Genomic DNA, 22,542 nt, shown 5'->3' with positions numbered 1-22,542 from the left:
TGCCTGAAATCTCTGTAAAACGGATGACTTGAAAAAAAAGATTTTTTTACACTTTTGTACACATAATATGCTTAAGAGTGATTTTCTTCTGTGTTTGTATACATTATCAAAACTGCAAAAAACTGAACACAATGTCATTACTTTGCCCAAAAAAGGGTAAAAAGAGCTTTGATAGATGTCCCGTAGAATATGGACTGGAAGAGAACAGATGTCATGAGATAATGGTCGCAGGGGGCACTTTTGAAATGGAAATCTTTATTGACCATTTCCTTTCATCATTATAATTGTGCCGGAGAAAATATTTTAAAAGGCCAAAACAGAAGCAAATCGAACAAAGAAAAACAAAAACAAAACCAAGTTAAGCAAACAAGCTGTTCATATTTACACTGAATACAGGCATTTCGTTTCATTGCATCATCACTCTCCCTCCCACATACCCAATCACACCCCACTCTCCCTCCCACATTACCCAATCACACCCCACTCTCCCTCCCACATTACCCAACCACACCCCAATCTCCCTTCCACATACCCAACCACACCCCAATCTCCCTCCCACATACCCAACCACACCCCAATCTCCCTCCCACATACCCAACCACACCCCAATCTCCCTCCCTCCCCTCTCACCCAGTCCCAGCTAGACCGCCCCCTTCCCTCCCTCCCTTTCTCACACACACACACACACACACACACGCACAATCTGTGGTATCCGGTCAGTTGAGTCTGTCTCATGGTTAGCCACGAAAAGCATTGGGAGTGTTAGGAGTTGGAGGGGAGTGGATACAAGAGGCTCTGTTGAGCTGCAGAGGATGTTCAGGTCCCTGGTGGATCTTCGAGAGCTACGGTCTGGTCCCGCTCCAGCCCAGAGCTGCGTGTCTAGAGGTTGTCCCCAGGCTGGTACTGTGGCTCGGTGGCTGTGAAGTAGTCCTCCAGAAAGGCCTGCAGGTACTCAAAGGTGGGCCTCTCCTCGGCATCCTTCTTCCAGCACTGTACCATGAGCTCGTGGAGGGAGATGGGGCAGTCCTGGGGGCAGGGCATCCGGTATCCTCGCTCCACCTGCTCCAACACCTCCCGGTTGTTCATCCCTACACGCACACACACACACACACACACACACACACAAACGCACGCACACACACACACACACGTGAATGCACGCATGCACACACAGAAATAGACATACAGATACGGTCATCAACTACACAACAGGCTTCTAAAGTGATCAATAAAAAAAGTTCAGTGACAGAGATCTGTTGCCTCTAAAGCAAAGACATAAGGGGTCAACTCTGATAAGAGAATGCCCAGACCACGGGAAAGCGTTAATGTGTTACCAAGGCCATTTCATTACAACCAGGGGCTTGTTAAAAAGCGTACTATTCTTGCGTACCTAAAGAGAGGCAGCCACGAAGTCAACAAAGCATGTGGAGAGAGTGCCTGGAGCTGTTATTCCCTCAGCCCCAGGTCTGCCTTCATAGCGTGCAAACTCTCCCTCTACTCTCGCTACCTCACACACCAGCCCAGCCCAGTGTAGCGTGGCCAACTTGGACAAACGTGTTCCCCCTCCCCCTCCCTCCCCCTCCCTCCCCCCGTCTCTCTGTAAGGCCTCTCTCAGTCGACTCCCTGCCCTAGATCACCCCTCTCGCGGGGCCAGCGTTTGGATTAACAGTTCGAAATCTCAGATTCTGGCAGGAATACTCGGTGGCTCACATGTGGTTTAAAGACACCTTTTTTCCATTAACGTTAACAGCAAGAGCTGCCTTCCCCTTGTTATATAAGTTCCTGTGGTGGTATGCACTGGATTGGCACCATAGTCCGCCACCCACTCACAACATCAGGCAGTCTGAACCCAAATAGAGTTCCTCCGCTGGGTCCCTGTCTGATGGCTCCTCACACCCTGTGTACAGTAGTGGATGCTGCTTTTGATCGCAGCCCTATAGGTCATGGCTGTACAGCGGGTCATGACTCCGGTCGTTTGACCCGTGACCCCTCCTCACCAGGATAAGGGACCCGTCCCTTGGTGACCAGCTCGGTGAGCAGGATGCCGAACGACCAGACGTCCGACTTGATGGTGAACTTCCCGTACAGTGCAGCCTCCGGGGCCGTCCATTTAATGGGGAACTTGGCGCCTGGGGGAGGGAGGGAGAGAGGAGTGAACCACGGGGCTAACTGTGATCTCTCATGGATTGATTAGTGACAGACTTTGACAAGATGACCACCTCCTGGCTAATCAACATTCCACATGGTATTGTAATTTCTAGATCTGGGACTGTCTCTCGCTACAGTCTGTCATACGGGGAGTGATCACATGTCGGTACTAGGGCCGCACAATTCATCGAAAATATAATCGAAATTGCGATATTGACATATACAATATCCAAATCGCCAACGTACGTGATTTTCAGCTCCAAAAAAGGTGAATGAGTGCCACACTTCACGTGAGGTGACGAGCACGCATCGTACGTCTGTAATTGTTTTTCTTGTAGGTGTTTTTGTAGATTACTTAAAATCCTGGACTAATTTTGTTTAAATATTTGATGGTTTTTCAGTGTTAGTTTGAGTAAACACTGCAACTGCTAGCAACGACGTCTGCTTCAAGTTAGCGAGTGGCACCAAGATATTATCCTACATAAACAACAGCAAGGTTATTAAAATTTTCGGCTTCCATGTCGGTGCCTACAAACAAACTACATTTAGGAGAAAATATACCTCAACGGGTTGAGAAATGTTGCCTAACCAGTAATGGCAACGGCACGAACACTGCAAATGCCACTGCATTAAATGAGCAGTTAAACGAATAGTTTGACACAGGCTGCACCTTTAAAATAGTAATAAGTGTAAAATAGAAAGACTTTACTCAATTTTTATTCCGTTTAATAGCACATTATCTAGGCCTTGATCTCTTTAAGTGAAATTATCGACGCTGTTTACACTCATAATAATTGCGATTCAATATTTTATCCAAATCCCTAGTCGGGACTGAGTGTGTGTTTGTCTGTGTGACCTCACCTTGCCGTGCGGTGTACTCATTGTCCTCGATCAGCCTGGCTAAACCGAAGTCGGCAATCTTACACACCAGGTTGTCCCCGACCAGGATGTTGGCTGAGCGCAGATCTCTGTGAATGTAGTTCATCCTTTCGATGTACGCCATTCCAGCCGCCACCTGGAAACACAGACACACACTTAATCAATCAATTTATTTATTAAGACCGTTTTTTCATCAATAGTTGTCACTAAGTGCATTTACAAAACACCCGGCCTTAAACCCCAAGGAGCAAACAACGGTAGTGTTGAATTTCAGTTAAATTTTGTATGTATACAAAATGTACATGTGGATCACATACACTCACCTAAAGGATTATTAGGAACACCATACTTATACTGTTTGACCCCCTTTCGCCTTCAGAACTGCCTTAATTCTATGTGGCATTGATTCAACAAGGTGCTGAAAGCATTCTTTAGAAATGTTGGCCCATATTGATAGGATAGCATCTTACAGTTGATGGAGATTTGTGGGATGCACATCCAGGGCACGAAGCTCCCGTTCCACCACATCCCAAAGATGCTCTATTGGGTTGAGATCTGGTGACTGTGGGGGCCATTTCAGTACAGTGAACTCATTGTCATGTTCAAGAAACCAATTTGAAATGATTTGAGCTTTGTGACATGGTGCATTATCCTGCTGGAAGTAGCCATCAGAGGATGGGTACATGGTGGTCATAAAGGGATGGACATGGTCAGAAACAATGCCCAATTTGGCACTAAGGGGCCTAAGGTGTGCCAAGAAAACATCCCCCACACCATTACACCACCACCACCAGCCTGCACAGTGGTAACAAGGCATGATGGATCCATGTTCTCATTCTGTTTATGCCAAATTCTGACTCTACCATCTGAATGTCTCAACAGAAATCGAGACTCATCAGACCAGGCAACATTCTTCCAGTCTTCAACTGTCCAATTTTGGTGAGCTTGTGCAAATTGTAGCCTCTTTTTCCTATTTGTAGTGGAGATGAGTGGTACCTGGTGGGGTCTTCTGCTGTTGTAGCCCATCCGCCTCAAGGTTGTGCGTGTTGTGGCTTCACAAATGCTTTGCTGCATACCTCGGTTGTAACGAGTGGTTATTTCAGTCAAAGTTGCTCTTCTATCAGCTTGAATCAGTCGGCCCATTCTTCTCTGACCTCTAGCATCAACAAGGCATTTTCGCCCACAGGACTTCCGCATACTGGATGTTTTTCCCTTTTCACACCATTCTTTGTAAACCCTAGAAATGGTTGTGCGTGAAAATCCCAGGAACTGAGCAGATTGTGAAATACTGAGACCGGCCTGTCTGGCACCAACAACCATGCCACGCTCAAAATTGCTTAAATCACCTTTCTTTCCCATTCTGACATTCAGTTTGGAGTTCAGGAGATTGTCTTGACCAGGACCACACACCTAAATGCATTGAAGCAACTGTCATGTGATTGGTTGATTAGATAATTGCATTAATGAGAAATTGAACAGGTGTTCCTAATAATCCTTTAGGTGAGTGTATATATCACATATCCATGTAAGGACAGCTTGCAGGATGGCATCAGCACACTACACCAGTGTTTGTCCCCCTCACATTTGAAATCAAACCTACGCCCCTGACAGTGAGGTATAGATTTAGAAAACTACTGTGAGGTATAGATTTAGACTACTAAAAGGTTTAGATTTAGAACACTGTACTGTGAGGTATATATTTAGAACACTACTGTGAGGTATGGATTTAGACCGCTCTACTAAAAGGTATACATTTAGAACACTGTACTGTGAGGTATAGATTTAGAACACTACTGTGAGGTATGGATTTAGACCATTCTACTAAAAGGTATACATTTAGAACACTGTACAGTGAGGTATAGATTTAGACCACTCTACTTAAACGTATAGGCTTAGACTACTGTACTGTGAAGCATAGATTTAGACGACTATATTTAGAGGCATACAGTGGATATAAAATGTCTACACACCCCTGTTAAAATGCTAGGTTCTTGTGATGTAAAAGAACGAGACAAAGATAAATCCTGTCAAAACTTTTTCCACCTTTAATGTGACCTATAACGTGAACAATTCAATGGAAAAACAAACTGAAATCTTTGAGGGGGAAAAATAAAAGATAAAAAACTCACAATAACCTGGTTGCATAAGTGTGCACACCCTTTAACTAATACTTTGTTGAAGCACCTTTTGATTTTGTTACAGCACTCAGTCTTTTCGGGTAGGAGTCTATTAGCATGGCACATCTTGACGTGGCACTATTTGCCCACTCTTCTTTGCAAAAGCATTCCAAATCTGTCAGATTGCGAGGACATTACCTGTGCACAGCCCTCTTCAGATCACCCCACAGATGTTCAATTGGATTCAGATCTGGGCTCTGGCTGGGCCATTCCAAAACTTTCGAACGGACGCCTGAAGGTTTTGTGCCAGAATTGCTAGGTATCTGGAACTGTTCAAAATTCCCTCCACCCTGACTAAGGCCCCGGTTCCATCTGAAGAAAAACAGCCCCAAAGCATGATGCTGCCACCACCATGCTTCACTGTGGGTATGGTGTTCTTTGGGTGATGTGCAGTGTTGTTTTTGTGCCAAACATACATTTTGGAGTTATGGCCAAAAAGATCAGATTCAGATCAGACCATAACATTTTCCCACATGCTTTTAGAGGACTTGATGTTTTTCTTTGTAAGAAAAGGCTTCCGTCTTGCAACCCATAGCCCATTCATATGAAGAATACAGGAGATTGTTGTCACATGTAGCACACAGCCAGTACTTGCCAGAAATTCCTGCAGTTCCCTTAATGTGGCTGTAGGCCTCTTGGAAGCCTCCCTGACCAGTTTTCTTCTCATCTTTTCATAAATTTTGGAGGGATGTCCAGTTCTTGGTAATGTCTCTGTTGTGCCATATTTTCTCCACTTGAAGATGACCATCTTCACTGTGTTCCATGGTATATCTAATGCTTTGGAAATTCTATTGTACCCTTCTCCTGACTGATAACTTTCAACAATGAGATCCCTCTGATACTTTGGAAGTGCTTTGCGGACCATGACTTTTGCTCTGAGATGCAACTAAGAAAATGTCAGGATAAACCTAGAACAGCTGAACTTTAAATGATGGCAGGTGTGTAATTACTTTTATTTAACATGAGTTTGAATGTGATTGGTTAATTTTGAACACAGCCACATCCACAGTTATAAGAGGGTGTGCACACTTATGCAACCAGGTTATTGTAAGGTTTTTATTTTACATTTTTCCCCCTAGAAGATTTCAGTTTATTTTTCAATTGAATTGTTCACATTATAGGTCACATTAAAAGTGGAAAAAGTTCTGACATGATTTATTTGTGTCTCATTCTTTTACATCACAAAAACCTGGAATTTTAACAGGGGTGTGTAGACTTTTTATATCCACTGTACATTTAAATCACTCTACTGTGAGGCAGTGGCTTATTCCCCTCTGCTACTCGGGAGCCCAACACACATTGTCTTATTTCCAGACAGAAAACCTCATACTGCGATACAGCGCTGCTCTGACATCTCAGAATTTGTTGAGGTAACACAGAGGTTATATGAACATAGACCTGAGTAAGACATGTTGATCTGGGCTTACCTGGGCTGCCATGTCAACCAGATTGGGCAGCTTTAGTCCACGTCCCTCCCCGTCCTTCAGGAAATCCAGGAGGCTTCCTAAACAACGAGATATGTATCTGTTGTCAGAACACACATTTTAAACACAACAGATCTTTATTGAAACAGCCTGCTTAACGACAGTGTATAATCTGACCTACATAGGGATTTCTTCCCAGCATGCCAAAAACAATGATCACATCAAAGTTTCCATCCAGGGGCTTTTCCACACTTAATATGCATTCACAGATCTGAAGCTCTTTGTTGTAGTGCTCAACTGCTTGTAAATGTAAGCCAGTTGGGGGACTGTCATGGTTATATAAAGGCTCTCATTACTGTCACTACAGAAAACACTTGCAACGAAACAAAGTCTCTACAAAGTCTATCTAAATCGGCCTGCGCTGTGGGTCCTTGGTCGGAGTTACAGCACAATGTCAAAGAGCGCTTGAGTGCTAGTGTCAAATGTCTCCATGGAATCATCGCAGAGTACGTGGACAAAGGTATTGTACTGTGTGCGCTTGTGTGTGTCGTGTTTTTGTCCTTTACGACATGTAGTCTATGTAAGTTTATGCGTGTGTGTGTGTTTGCCCCTATGTGTCGGTGTGCATTTGCTTCTGTGTGTGTGTGTCTGCCACTATGTGTGCATGCGTCCATTCATGTTTCTGTGAGTGACACTACCTTTGCCCATGTACTCAGTGACGATGTAGATGGGTTCCTCAGACACCACAGCGTACAGCTGCACCAGCTTGTCATGGCGGAGCTTCTTCATGATCTGGGCTTCCTCCAGGAAGGACTCAGGAGACATGGTGCCTGGCTTCAGGGTCTTCACCGCCACCTTGGTGGTGCCGTTCCATGTTCCTGTTCCACCAATAGAAAGGTATTAGTACAGTAATCAGTACTCTTGGGTGCCAGTTTACCAGACACAGTTTAAGATTCGTCTTGGACTTAATAAGTTATTTTACTGGATCTTCTCCTATTCTCCATTATGTTTGCTTTCAAGTCCATGACTAGGCTTAATCTGGATCTGGAAAACTCCACTGATGTATACATCATGCGACAAAGCAAGGCTTGACCCCATTTTGTTGTGAATTAAATTAATGTAGATGCGTATAATCTAGTATCATTTTTAAATCTAAAAACAAAATGGTGGGACAAGTAATGCTTCAAAATACAGACCACACGGCATGCGACAGAAATGGACACTGACGTCTGCTTGCCTTTAATTCATGTGTACAAAAGGTTCCGAAGGACTAGCGAATGCGCCTGACATTTACGGTGACCTCTCATTTCAAATGGCTTTGAAAGCCTTGGGAGGGATCTGGCAGGCTTTTAAACCCCCTAATATAGCGAGGCAGGAAAGGATAATCCCCTGTAGGATGATTAACAAAAGCAATGGCCCTGTTAGTAAGCCTCTGCCTGGCATTGTACCAGTTACTGTACTGGTAGCACAGGGTGAACGTGCTGCTGTTCTCTAGTATATCAACGCTGGACCCTTTGTGTCAGCAAACACGTCGTAAAACACTGAACGTTCGAAAGCAGGTTATTCTTCATGAGGATATTTAGCTGGAACTCTGTGCCAAACTGCACCCTATTCCCGGTGTGCTACGGGGAATAGGGTGACATCTGGGATCAGCTGTGACCTAAAGGCAAGACAGACCTCAGGTCAGTCAGGGACACTTGGGCTCCACAACGGCTTCTATAGCGCTAAGTTTTGAGTCACATCTGAGAGGGCGACTGTAAATCCTGGAGAATGGAGCTGATTAGTGGCACAGATGTGGCCGCTGGGACTCGTCAGCCATTTCAGGGGGGGCCTGACGCTGTGCGGTGTCTGTGCTGATGTCACCCGTTCTGAGGTAATGGGATATCGGGGGACTGGGTGTCACTAGCAGCAGGGTTGTGGGGCTGGGAGAGCAGCTGGGACTAGCCACAACCTAAACCCCCCCCCCCCAAAACAGCACGTCCACGTTTTCCGACAGCATTGGACACACTTCTGATCTAAGACTTTGGACTCAAAAGGAGTCAATATAGCCAGTTCTACACTGGCTGCTGAACATTCTCGGACAAGGAGGATAGTATGTTTAAAAGGTTAATACAATTGATATAGGCATTTAAGCTTCAAGTGAAGCATGATAAAATAGTATTAGCAGAAATTAAGGGTATCCTGGGAAAAAGATAACTTACATTTTCATTTAACATTGCAATCCAACCAGAACCAGCTGTTAAATGTTTAATTTCATGTTTTTAATACTAGACAACTCTGGATGTGATTCAATAACAATTCTCCAGGGATGATACAATTATATGCATTTTGAAATGACTAAATAAATGTTAGTTATCATATTTTCCTCCTGGACACCCCACATTAGAAATGAAAAGAAAACGATGGAACCATTTTTTCCTTACCACACCACACTTCAGCAAAACATCCCGCCCCCAGCTTCACTTGGAACTCAAGTGAGTCCCTGGCGATCTCCCAGTCATCGTGAGCCAGGCCCAGAGTTTCAGGGGTGTGGTGCACACACACGCACGTAAAATTAAAGCACAAACCATCCGCACTCTCTACAGGGGAGGGAACAGGGAAGGCAAGGCACACAGGGTTAACTACTAGGGAGAGGAACATGCAAAGAAGGCTGATGGAAGGCGGCCATCTTGAACTGAGTGAGCAGATTGTGCAGACATCGACAGTTTGCTGAATTCATTGTCTTGTTTTTGGTATGAGGCAAAAGCAAATAAGGACACTCGTTTTACTAGTAAAAGATTCCAAATATATCCGCAATTTTGTTTTTCAGTCTGTTCTATGTCTGATGTCTCCGTGGCTCAGTCATCGAGGCTTTCTTTCATGCAGCCAGTGGCCGGAGGTTTACGGAGGCGAATTTGCCCGTACCCATCCAGACCTCCCCAAACTGCCCATTCCCCAGACGCTTGATGAGCTGCAGCGATTCCCGCGGGATCTCCCACACATCTTTGGTTTTGACGGACAGGTCTGTGAGGCGTGGCATCCCTTTGTGACAAGGCACCACCAAGCGACAGCATAGCCCCGCGGCCCGCTCTGCACAGGCACAAAGATGCGCGCGCGCACACGCACACACACACAGACAGACACACGCACGCATGTGGAGACAAATAGAGAAGGGAGGGTTGAAAAAAAAAGCAGTTAGCGAAGCACTAAAGAGGGCCACACAGAGAGAGAGAGAGATAGAGAGGCAGCAGTAGACAGTCGTTTAAGGTGAACTTCCATAGCCGAAACGGTTTCAGGTGCATCCGGCGGTGATATAAACATCACAGCCGCCAATCAATCTGTCCCACTAGATGTACCAGACAGGACCTGCCCCCGGGCCACAGGGTCACGCATGAATCCATCTAATGCCCACACAGCTCCTGTAAATCAAATCACTGAGTGCTGCGCCATCCAGCCCCGTGCTACGCCACTTCGCCGTGCTACGCCACTGGAACTGTGTGGGCTCTCCGGATCGGACACGCAACTGGAGCTTTTTACCAGCTGCTCCGTCTATATTCCTTTGACTGTAAGGGATTCAAAAGGGGAGTTTGTCGAGGCTGCCGCCTGTTTTGTGGACTGGTTGCTTTTTAGTCGAAGCTAGCAAGAAGTGATTAGCGAAGGCAGGTCGGGGTCCGTGTTCAATGGCCTGTTATAGACAGACTCCATAATGGCTCCACTCTAGCTAATGGCATGTGTGATTCCCCACTCTTTACCAGAACGTCTGTAAGTGCTGAGAAAAAGCTGGCCTGTCAATCACTCCAATAGAAATGGTTACGTACACCCAACGCCTTGTATTGCGTAAGTATAGGAAAGGAGTCTAAAACATTACGTGGGGAAGGAGTCTAGATTTGACTAATTTTTACTGCTTTAGCCGTTGTGCTTGTCGAGAATTCAATTTAAGAGCGTCTTTACGAGTTTTGGTTATTTTCTTGAATAAATGAGAACAAAAAGAGAGAAGAGAAGCCATCGTGCCTGGTTACACAGTGTCCTTTACGATGTGTCATAATGAATACAGATCACCTTATCCTTCACTCGAACGTGTTTATTTTGTCCGCAGGAGGAGGAGATATGCTTTCCCACCATCGATTACTATCAGGGCATCGGGCGGTACTTCCGCTTCTACCCCTCTACTATAAGTCCCCTGGCTTCGGGACTAGGGCCCCCATACTAGGGACCCTGGCGTCCCTCCTCGGTGACACGGACCAAGCTGTTTGCTCGGGTTGTAAAAATGAGATAAAGGCACCAGTCTCTCCAGTGGGCGTGATGTGTTCTAGCCTTGCTGCAGCCATTAAGGGCCATCTGGGCCTGCTGATCTGGCCAGACATCGATACTGTACTCTCTGTCTCATCGCCATAAAACATGTCAACACTGCAAACGGGAACAGTGGTGTTGGACACACTGCATGGACCCACTGCATTTCAGTTATTAGTCCTGGTTGGCTATAAAGAGGACATAGTATTTACAAAATAACAGTGTCATTTTTTTTGGGATCCTAGATGGATCCGGTTCGTTTTGTTCACATTTGTTTCTTTCATCCCTATTCCCCCTTTCCCAATTTTGTCATGTCTTATTCCTCATTAGGCATTGTCTTCACGGCGGGCGCTTGCTCCGTACAAGCGCGTCCTACACAACCACGACCGATTTCACAGCCGTCCGACCTGCACAAGGAGTCACTGGAGAGTGACGCGACGAGGTTTCCCGGCTGGACTATCCGAACCCTGACCTTTGTGAGGCTGTTGTCCTGCGAGAGGCAGAGGTTATGTGAGGCAGAGGCCGCTGTAGCATGCGGAGAGTGGCTGCTAGTTTTCTCTCCATTAACTGGCTGGAAAAAAACGTGGTGGAAAGATGTGCTGATAAAATAGAAATGCAACCTAAATAAAACCCAGAGTGAGAGATTGTGAGAAAGGCAACAAGAAGCACAAGCCCTGAAAGAAAACAACAATGGTTGATGTAAATTGAGTCATTTAAATGCCACACTTCATGTAATCTGGAGTGGCGAATGACGATAAAGACCACTGAAACAGACAGTTAATGCACTGTAACACATACATACACAAAAAAATCCATACGGTTCATTTCCATTGGGCTAAACATCGATATGTCATCGTGCTAACTGGAGCACATCACCTTCTCATAGACAGAAACAGACTGAGCAGAGAGACATATATATATATACACACAGAGGTATTCTTAAAAAGAGAGAGAGCAAGAGGAACAGTGGGACTGGATGAGAAAGGTGGGGAGAAATATAGGAAGCAAAAGAGAGGGACAAAGGAATAGAGAGTGAAAGACAGAGAGATGTAGAAAGAGAGATCGGCCTCACCATTAGTCACTACCAACTCTCAGTAAGACCAGACTCAATCAGCCCTTCAGGGTCCCCATGTTTCAAACCACTGACTGGGATACATAGCAATCTACACTGTATTTTGCTTTCAATATATATATATATATATATATATATATATATATATATATATATATACACATACACACACACATACATATACATACACATATATATATATATATATATATATATATATATATACATACACACACACACACACACACACACATATATAAATATACATTATATATTACATATATATCTTTCCCTCTTCTTTATTAACTTGTCTGTGGCATTTTAAACTTTTTCTGTATTCTTTTTCTTCTTTGGGTTGAAAGTGCTGAGCTGTTTATTTGAAGGGTGCGTTAATGGTATTACATTCCTCCAGCAAGGCTTCACTTCAGCTGAACTCTATTCCCTTTTCAATCCCTTAAAGCGAGAGCATCACTTTCTCTTCCTGCCTTTCAAGACGCCTAAGCGTGCGTAAACGTGACTATTCAGAGTAAGTGTCAGCATGACGCATTCCGGACCGACGCGCACGAAAGCCTGTGTAGGACTTTAAACAAACCGACTACGTCAACGTCCCATCTCCACTCTACCGAACACCAGCGAACGCTACGAGCCACTATCACAGCTGCGGTCGCCATGGGAACGTCAGTCTCGGACACCTAGCAAACACTGCAGTGGCGTACCTCGAACTGTATCAGACTACACCCAAGTCCCGGCACCTCTGTGTAAAGTTAGCGACTCGCTGACGCCCAGTAAATGTTGCTATGGCGATAATGGTGGATGAAGAGTGGCCGCGGCGGACGTCTCTCCTACCTGAGTAGTGCTGCACAAGCTGCTGCAGGGTTTCAAACTGAGCTCTGGTGGTGATGTAGTATCCTCCACTGTCCAGTTTACGGATCTTGTAATGCTTGACGTGGTCTCCCTTCACGTCGTCCCAGTCCCGTATGGACAGCGAGAAGGCCCCTATGCAGACGGAGAAGGAGGCTAAGTCGTGGAGCATACTTTCCCTCGCTTCATGCATTAATTACCGTGACGGTAACGGGAAATTGTTCGTAGCACATACAGATGCAGAAAGAGGGGGGGGGGGGGGGGGGGGGGGTTGTTTTTTTTACGACCTCACCTCAACCAATTTTACCCCGCCAGAAGGTTTTTCCAGAACAGGAGGTTGAATTACGGGGTGGCTGGGTCGGGGGGACTGACAGATATGAGTGCCCCATCAAAAGTGATTTGAGGGTTTTGAATAACAGTAGTTGAATCCTGTTATATGAAATGCTGCTGCAACAGTTTTCCAAATAATCAAACAAACCTTCTGTTGTGGTTCAAACCATTTAATACCAAACCGGCTGCACTTGTAAAGATATTTGAAAAGACATCTTTTAAATGATTTTTCACCAATGGTTTGTTGTGAAGGTCAGGTTCTGCTTCAAAAAAGCTATGTCCAGCAACTAAAATCAATAAGAATGTACTGGATTTTTTCCTGCACCATGATATAATTATTGGTTCAAAACACTTTTCCTTCTGAATTCGGGCAGAAGTTCGAACCCATTCATTTTCAATACGGTTAAGTGAAGAAATGTGCAGGGGATTGTGGGAAAGTTAGCGGAGTCAGTCCTACTAGCGGAGCTGAAAAAAGTGACAGAAATTACCTATCCATTTTCACCGACCAAAGTAGTGATGATTGGCTTTAAATGGTTAGATGGACACATTAGCTAATAAGAACACTCCACGTGTGCATGTGGCCACTGAACAAAATGAATCTGTTCTAATTTGGTCCTGGTATCAATGGCTTAGCGGGGCACAGTGTTAATCCTGGTGTAGAATTAATTGCGACTAGTGGGTCAAACAAACGACTAATATAATGAACGAGTCAACCTGGAAAAAACAAGTCATGGCGCTCGAGTCATTGTCCTCAGGTTTGGAGTGGGGGAACCAGCATGGTGTGTTCTCTCTCATGTCTCTCGCATGAACACAGGTGGTCTACTTTTCGAAGTAATTTGTTTGCAAAATCAGATGAAAACTTCATGACTGTGACTATTCACGGCACATTAAAAGGATATTCATTTTTACTTGCAAAAGACACACAGGGTTATGTTACCTTTTGTGGTCTCGCTCTCCCTGATGAGAAAGGTGCCACGGGGGTTTCCAGTAAACAGCAGCTGTCGCTCAGCATCCTTCCTGCCCAGCTTCCCAAAGTACCAGCTACAGAGAGCGGGTTGACACAGGGTCAATAATGAGTGAGGGAAGCCATTTTAAACTATTAAAGTAGAGAGGGTGTGTGTGTAAAGAGTGGTAGGTCATGGGTCACACAGTGGCTGGTGTAGCCCCTCAGTGTAACACTGTTAATGAGTCTGTGTTAAATATTGGCTATAATAAATAACGCCGTAAACAGCCAATGTTGGTAAATTGAGCAACCTCGCTATTCAAACCCTGGCTGTGCTTAAAGGACCTGTAGCTCCGCCCACTGCCGGGTTTACACACACACTCTCTGTACTACAACTCCCACAGATTCTCTCTGACATCACCGATAACTGAAAACACCGATAACTGAAAACACACCATTCAACTCAGTTACCCTTTCACAAATCCACTGTCTTTTATGGTGTCAAAATGTTTTCTTTTTAATGAGCCAGAGAACGTGCCGGCTATGTGTATACACTCAAATCCCAGAACGATTTCATTAAGGGTTAACTGAAGGCTCTGGGAGATGAAGAGGATGAAGAGGCCGCTTGTCTAAAAGCGTGACATCTTCCCCATCTCCCTGCAGTCTCCCATCTTTCCCAGAGGGCAGAGAGGGAGAATGAGTTCAGGTCTGAGGGGCAAGCGGGAGGGGGCGCGTGTGTGTGTGTGTGTGAGTGACGTGACAAGAGTAGCGTCACTCTGTTGATCAGTGTCTGGTGCGCCGTGTATTCATCTCTTGTCAGAGCGTCGTCCAACAAAACCCAGCGTGACAGACGGCTACCCACTCCTCAGCTTGGATGGAGTCCACTGGAGCCACGTAATTACTGGGAATGTAGCCGTTTCCCCCGGTGGTGAGAGAGCGGGCATCCCACCAATCCCCTTCACTGAGAGAGGGGGAGAGAGAGAGGGAGGGGGAGAGAGGGGTGTGTGTGTGAGAGAGAGGGCAAGATCTGTGGCAGTTCAACAAGGCATGAATTGACGTTGGACTTCACTTCCAGAAAAAGAGAAGACCTTATCGTCATGTAGTTACAGTCGTCAAAGATTATATCTTGGCAAAATACACACAGCACTTTGTCTCCATGACATTGTGGGTTATATGGTTGTGGTCTTTGACATGTAGCAAAACATTTGCGAGGACGACACAAACATTGCATTAACCGAGGGATTCATACAAGCCTTACAGTTCAACTTAAATACAAAGTAGCGTGAAGCGCACTGATAAGCAACATGCAAATGTGGTCTTGTTTGGCGGCGACTAACCAGAACTAGTCTCATGTTCTCCAACCAAGATGTTATCATCACTCTTATTTGGGAAACACAAGAAGGGGCCTATTATGTCAGCTGCTTTAAAAAAAAAATACATGAACCAGTGTGTTCAATAATGCATTTAACATTTGAATACATTGGAAGCAGAACATGCTCAGGTCATGTCTTGTTCATGGGGAGGTAGACTATGGCAGCACTATGGTTACAACCAGAGGAAGGAGGAGGGAGAGAAAGCCTTTAAAGGCCTAGTGCCATCATATATTTCCACACTATGCAGGTGGAATAATACTGTGAAATTGTGAAATTCACTTTTTAGTTTATGAGCTGTTTGGAAAGATCAGCAGAAATGTCAGCCTGTTATACTGCGATGGAATGACGGAGTGTGTGGTTACATCAGCAGGAAGTACATTTGCTAATTAACCAATTTGATAGAGAGTTTGAACCTTTCAGCCAATAACAGTTTGTTTTTAGACAACTCCCACACAGTTCCGGCAAAAGAGAAATTGGCCATTGCTAAAAAGCCTTTTTTGGGGACCATTTTAAGTGAAAACAATCCCAGTAATGGACTAAATTGCTAGAAAAGGGCATCACTTGGCCTGCATGCTGATGCCATATTACTGTCTCGTGTCCTTGATCTCCAACGTGAACCACTGCCTCTCTTTTTTGCCCTCTTTTACATCATTCTCTCGTACACTTTATCTTCTTTCTTTTCTCCACTTCCTGAAACTTCCTCCAGCACCAACCCCTTTAGAATGCATCTCATGTGTCATCCCTGTGTCCCTCTTCCTGTAATCCGCGGTAGCCCGAAACTCCTCCTCTCCTCCCCCAGCCTCCTCTGTTTTAACCTCCTTTCCTCCTGTTCCTTGAGTTCACCAAACACATGGTGACATTACAGGTATAGGCCTTTAGGGGTTCTGCCTCAAGGGGTGGCCCATGGGAGAGGCCTGTAGGCTGTACCATGAACACACACACTAACACACTCCCACTGGTCCTCGTTGAACTTTATCTCTCAAACATGTAGAAGCACCCCACACACTGTTTACTGCTCTGTGAATGGAAGATGGACGAGGAGGAGGGGATGGCGGCGGTGGGATAGCAAGAGCTTGTCTTTCATTTGTCCTGAATAAAAACAAGACGGGGAGCGCCTGGGGACAACATCACAGGCTGAAACGAGGCCAGTTTCCTTTGTTCGGAGAGCAGAATGGGGGTTCCCTCTGGAGGGCTACAATGTTCCAACACGCTAACCCAGCTGGAGGGAGGGGCTGCTGGGTGGAGGAGAGACTGCTGGATGGAGGGGAGAGAGACTAGAAGGGCCAGAGTCTGTTAATCCACCACTTCTCTCCTCTTAAACAAAAACAACTTGGCTCCACCATAAAGATAGAAAACAACAACATGGGTGAACCAAGACAGAAACAGCCGCCTCCTGTCTCCAGAAATGCTGCACTGTAACTAGCTTCCCTCCCTGTGGTGACGTCCGTGAAAGCATGATGAGGGGGTGGATTGTGTTGACAGACTGGAGTCCCATTGGCACCCACTACGGCATACTGTTCAGAGGTGAAATCTGCCCCAGAACATAACTTACCCACCATTCAACCACCGGACCAAAAGAAACCTGAGCTATTTCCTGACTTTTTATGAGGTAGTAAAAAAGAGGGCCATTGTACGATGTGCCGCCTATATTTATTCCAGAGATCAAACATATACTCCCTAACAGTCAGACTCCAGCATTATAAACACTTGAGTCTGGAATTGATCCTTGTAACTTGTTTGATTACTTCACAGAGCACAGCGTTTCCTGGAGAAGATGCCAACACAACACAACGGTCCCTTCTGTCGCTGCTCTGTGCCCAGCGTGCCCACCGGAGTCCCAGGGCTGCTCACGTGAACCATGCCTGAAACGGCATCTGCCATGTAGGCCTGACTCTGTGTCCGTCGGCCTGTTTGTGTGTCAGCCTGGACCAAGTAGGAGAGACTGGGACTGGCCAGTTCCCCCTCTCTCCAGCAGGGGGCAGTGTTCCAAGCTGCAACAGAGCCTGGGTGCTGCCAAGAAGGAAGGAAAAGGGAAGGAGCGGCGGGCGTGGGCAGAAGGACGGAGGGTGACGGAGGGCTGAGGCTGCAGCTCTGTCTGGCCACTGCACAGGAGGAGGGGAACATGGGACGAGGAGGAGATGAGGAAGTCCATAATAGAGGTATCTTCCTGCTTGTGATCTAGATGGGAGGGCACTGGGTTGACGAGACACTGGGGTATGAGGAGGAGCCCTTACACAGGATGTCAGCTGGTAAAACAGTATGGATGGGTGTAGATCCTGGTAAAACAATATGAATGGATGTAGATCCTACTATAACAGCATGAATGGGTGGGGATCCTTGTAAAATAGTATGAATGGGTGTTGATCCTGGTAAAACACTATGAATTGGTGTTGATCCTGGGAAAACAGTATAAATGGGTGTATATCCTGGGAAAACAGTATAAATGGGTGTAGATCCTGATGCACAGAGGGGACAATGTGTTGCCAGGACTATAGGTTGTACAACCACAGAAACTGGGAGACACAGTCCCATCCCAGGCCAGTAAGACCTAACATACAGTTTGTCACACTGCTGTGGCTAAGCCCTGCTGAGAAGTCGTCTCCAATGAAGGAAAATCCCCATCCACCAGAGCTCAGGGCAGCATGTCTAAAATATTGACAGGCTGGTATAAGACAGTAGTGCTGACAGAGGGGCAATAGTACCCAACTTGGCAGTAGAGTATGAACAGGAAATGGGGTGGCAGCACTTCGTGTCAGAGAGTCTACAGCAGGGCCGACTGAAGAACAACACAGAACCGTTCCACATCACCCACCGCAAACTTAAGACCCCTGCCTGCTCCACCCAGTTTAAATGTGGAATCAACCACTTCTGTTCATTCATGTGTGGACCATTTAAAATAGAACCGCTGTCCCAGCCATTCCGTCGCAGATTAACCAGTTAAAATATCTCAACTTCTTTTTTAATATGATATTTAAAAGACCATAAACCGGTCTGTTACACCCACCCAGTAAATGTGACGAGTGATGAGCAGGTGTACTGCGCTATACTTACGTGCTGTTGATAATCTGAAACTTCTCCCCTTTCCTGAAGCTCAGGTCATCCTCCGTCCGTGCCTCATAGTCATATAGTGCCACGAAGAGGGTGACTCCTGGTGAGAGAAACATCCAGTGTCAGCACTCACAGGATTAGGGTGAACAGGAAAGGAGCCTGAGTTTTAAAGACTAACTAAACTGACAGACGATGGAAGGGAAGGTGGTTGCACTGTTTTTATATGCTGCAGCCACTCGTGGGTGAGATATTCAGTGATTGTCTTGTGTATGTATTTTATTATGAATGAGTAGTTGTGAAAATGTTTAAAAATACACAAACACCAAACCCCCAAGACATGCAAACCTCTCACCATTAACAATAACAGGAGAGGCATGCTAATGTCTCAACATTATGAAAAAACATGAGAGATGTGCTAACCTCTCACCATTAGAGACGTGCTAACCTCTCACCATTAACAATAACAGGAGAGACATGTTAATGTCTCAACATTATGAAAAAACAGGAGAGATGTGCTAACCTCTCACCATTAGAGACATGCTAACCTCTTACAATTAACTATAACAGAAGAAACATGCTAACCTTTCACCATTAACTACAACCGGAGAGATGCTACGCTCTCACCCTTAACAATAACAGGCGAGACGTGATAACCTCTCAACAATAACAGGAAAGACATGCTAACCTCTCACCATTAACAATAACAGTACAGACATTCTAACCTCTCAAAATAAACTATAACAGGAGAGACATGCTAAACTCTCACCACTGATTATAACTGGAGAGACATGTTACCCTCTCACCATTAGCTATAACAGGAGAGACATGCTAACCTCTAACCCTTAACAATAACAGGAGAGACATGGTAACCTCTCATCCTTAACAATAACAGGAGAGACATGCTAACCTCTCATCCTTAACAATAACAGGAGAGACATGCTAACCTCTCATCCTTAACAATAACAGGAGAGCCATGCTAACCTCTCAGCCTTGACAATAACAGGAGAGACATGCTAACCTCTAACCCTTAACAATAACAGGAGAGACATGGTAACCTCTCATCATTAACAATAACAGGAGAGACATGCTAACCTCTCATCCTTAACAATAACAGGAGAGACATGCTAACCTCTCATCCTTAACAATAACAGGAGAGACATGCTAACCTCTAACCCTTAACAATAACAGGAGAGACATGCTAACCTCTCATCCTTAACAATAACAGGAGAGACATGCTAACCTCTCATCCTTAACAATAACAGGAGAGACATGCTAACCTCTCATCCTTAACAATAACAGGAGAGACATGCTAACCTCTCATCCTTAACAATAACAGGAGAGCCATGCTAACCTCTCAGCCTTGACAATAACAGGAGAGACATGCTAACCTCTAACCCTTAACAATAACAGGAGAGACATGGTAACCTCTCATCCTTAACAATAACAGGAGAGACATGCTAACCTCTCATCCTTAACAATAACAGGAGAGACATGCTAACCTCTCATCCTTAACAATAACAGGAGAGACATGCTAACCTCTCATCCTTAACAATAACAGGAGAGCCATGCTAACCTCTCAGCCTTGACAATAACAGGAGAGACATGCTAACCTCTCACTATTAACAGTAATTGAAGAGACAACTCTCACTATAAACAATAACAGAAAGTAGGCTGGGTATGACATGTATGTCTCTTACTTTCTTAATTATAATAATTAATGATTCATTCCATTATCAAGCAAAATGTTTAGACAGTTTAACAATAAAATAACACTCCAATTAGACAGAATATAATCTGAAATACAACCACAATTAACTGTAAATTGTTCCCTGATAAAACAGACAGAAAATAATTTATTACCACAATTTCATTTAAAAATTTCAAAACTAAAGTGCCAGTATATAGAACCCAAACAACAAAGAATGTTCCATTCCAAATAATTTTCAGCTCAGTGTATTCAGTACGTAATCTGTTTAGGACATAACACTTTATAGAATAATCTAGTCAAATGGGAAAACTTTCTCCGGATTAGAGAGAGACAACCATAACAGCCTAGAGTCCCTGGGGAAGCATCTAAAGGATCGAGACAGACCACAGGCCTGCCAAGTGTCCAGGGAGACACCGCCGTGTGGCTAGGATGCGTTACCACAAGTCTAAACAGCTATCATTGGCTATGTTAACAAGGCAGCCCAATTTACACTAATTAGTCCTTTGACCAATCAGATCAGCTTGGAAAAATATCTGATGTGAAAAGAAATAGCTGGTGTGTCCCACACTTCTAGTGGTATCGACACAAGCCAGCCTGGCCCAGTGCTGCTCTCCTGAAGTCTACCAGTTCCCTCAGAGTCGCACGCAATCAGTCTGGGATATCAAAAACCATTCAAATGAGCGCCTAACATCTATGAATCCAAAAGGCAATGAAGATGGCTATGAGTGGGTCAGAACCAGGGACATCCCAAGGCATGATGTCACAACGTTGACATCCCAACGCGGGCCGACCTGACCTATCCTTCTGCCGCATGAATGTGCTCCGAGGACCTATCTGATTGGTTTCTACTCGCTAAACGTCCAGTAGACCTCAGTCGCATGGTGCATTGAACCATTTGTCACGCGCACTTGAATGGGGTGTGTTCGCATACCACAAAAACACGAGAGGGGAAATCTATAGCATTAACCCGGGCCAAACACAGGTGCAAACTTCTGACCAATCACATTATGCAAACTTCTGACCAGTCACATTATGCAAACTTCTGACCAATCACATTTTGCAAACTTAAGTGAAATAAAAGAAGCCTAGAAAATAAAACACGTTTGAGAAAAAAACACTGTATGTCAAAGCACAAACCTCCTCAAAACAAAACTCATTCATACGATCTTTGCGAAAATAGTGACCATGCAGCCACTTTCAAGTGGAAGTATAAATTAAGCTTTAAGTGCGTCCTTTTTTTCATCAAGGCCCATCTACTTTCGCCTCGTTGTCACTTTTACCTGAGGTCACTGTGATTGGCGGTGGAGGAGAAGCACTGTGGAAATGAAGAGCCTGTGCTTTGAGAGCCAGGCCCTGGGGGAGTAACAACAGATAGAGAGGAACAGGCTCCTGCCTTTCACATGACACAGAACAGAAGGAGCCAGAGGAAGAAAGGGAGGGAGAGACAGAAAGCGAAAGGGAGGGGAGGGGGGCGCGTACGAGGTAAAAAAAAAAAAAAAAAAAAAAAAAAAACACTAAGGGCTTTTGAGGGCTACACCTCGGATGCATCTATCTGTCCCAGCAGTTACAGGGTGCATCACATCTGTGACAGTAACCACATTTGCACCATTTACAAGAAACCCCCAGAGCAAGTAACAAAAGATCAGCAAGAGCCAGGCTTTGGCTTTGCAAAGGTTTATTATTAACTGATCTGAAGCTCATCCATTCAGGAAGCTAAGGTCATGGGACACAACACAGTAGCTGTGAATCCCAATTTCGGCTATTAGCTAAGTGCGTATAGATCAAATGACTGCCGATAGGATATCGCTACAAGTACTCTGTATAGTTAGCTGGAGAAGACAGTACCATAATTGTGTCAGTAAAGTGGTCCCGTGTTTGGTCGGTTGAGTGCTTCCAATGCCAGAGGGTGTGTGTTCGATTCCCATTGGGGCCAGAATAAAACACAGAAATATAAAAACATGGTGCATCTACTACCACGAGTTGCTCTGGATAAAAGCAACTGCTAAATTACATAAATCCAAATGTTTAGACAGTGTATCAAAGTTCCCGCTAGGAGGAAATGAAAAAGTTAAACCATCTGGCTCCCTGCGACTGACTGTGGATTTGGATTATTTCGGGACAGAAATAATCCACACTTTGAGGAAAGCTGTGCTAGCTGATGGGAATTCCTCGTGTGGCAGAATTCCTCGTGTAGCAGAACAGGCTCAGTGAAACATAAGGATATCCTGAGTGGGAATATTCCCTATGTAAACCACGAAACAAAGGGCTGTGCAAGAGCCAAGACGGACTTTCCCGACAGAGGGCAGAGAG

At 45.0% G+C, this 22,542-nt stretch overlaps 1 protein-coding gene across 3 annotated transcripts in view; it reads right to left on the bottom strand.

The window, feature by feature from the left end:
• Positions 1 to 642: 642 nt before the first annotated feature.
• The window catches only part of fynb (FYN proto-oncogene, Src family tyrosine kinase b), a 55,196-nt gene continuing 33,296 nt past the window's right edge, over positions 643 to 22,542 (bottom strand). Inside the window, exons 4-14 of one of the 3 annotated variants that reach the window (XM_029114591.2) lie at positions 18,528 to 18,624; positions 14,966 to 15,064; positions 14,098 to 14,201; positions 12,816 to 12,965; positions 9,533 to 9,697; positions 9,052 to 9,207; positions 7,327 to 7,506; positions 6,632 to 6,708; positions 3,010 to 3,163; positions 1,998 to 2,129; positions 643 to 1,088 (exon numbers count right to left, since the gene is read on the bottom strand). In XM_029114591.2, the coding sequence (XP_028970424.1) occupies positions 880 to 1,088; positions 1,998 to 2,129; positions 3,010 to 3,163; positions 6,632 to 6,708; positions 7,327 to 7,506; positions 9,052 to 9,207; positions 9,533 to 9,697; positions 12,816 to 12,965; positions 14,098 to 14,201; positions 14,966 to 15,064; positions 18,528 to 18,624 (1,523 nt within the window). In that variant the 3' untranslated portion in view covers positions 643 to 879. The remainder of the gene's footprint in view (positions 1,089 to 1,997; positions 2,130 to 3,009; positions 3,164 to 6,631; positions 6,709 to 7,326; positions 7,507 to 9,051; positions 9,208 to 9,532; positions 9,698 to 12,815; positions 12,966 to 14,097; positions 14,202 to 14,965; positions 15,065 to 18,527; positions 18,625 to 22,542) is intronic. The other 2 variants (XM_029114592.2, XM_029114593.2) reach the window with 2 other exon arrangements.

Source organism: Esox lucius, chromosome 18, assembly GCF_011004845.1.
Source record: "Esox lucius isolate fEsoLuc1 chromosome 18, fEsoLuc1.pri, whole genome shotgun sequence".
In the NCBI taxonomy this organism is placed as follows: Eukaryota; Metazoa; Chordata; class Actinopteri; order Esociformes; family Esocidae; genus Esox; species Esox lucius.
Note: the sequence above shows the minus strand (reverse complement) of the source record. Positions and strands in the feature narration are given on the sequence as shown.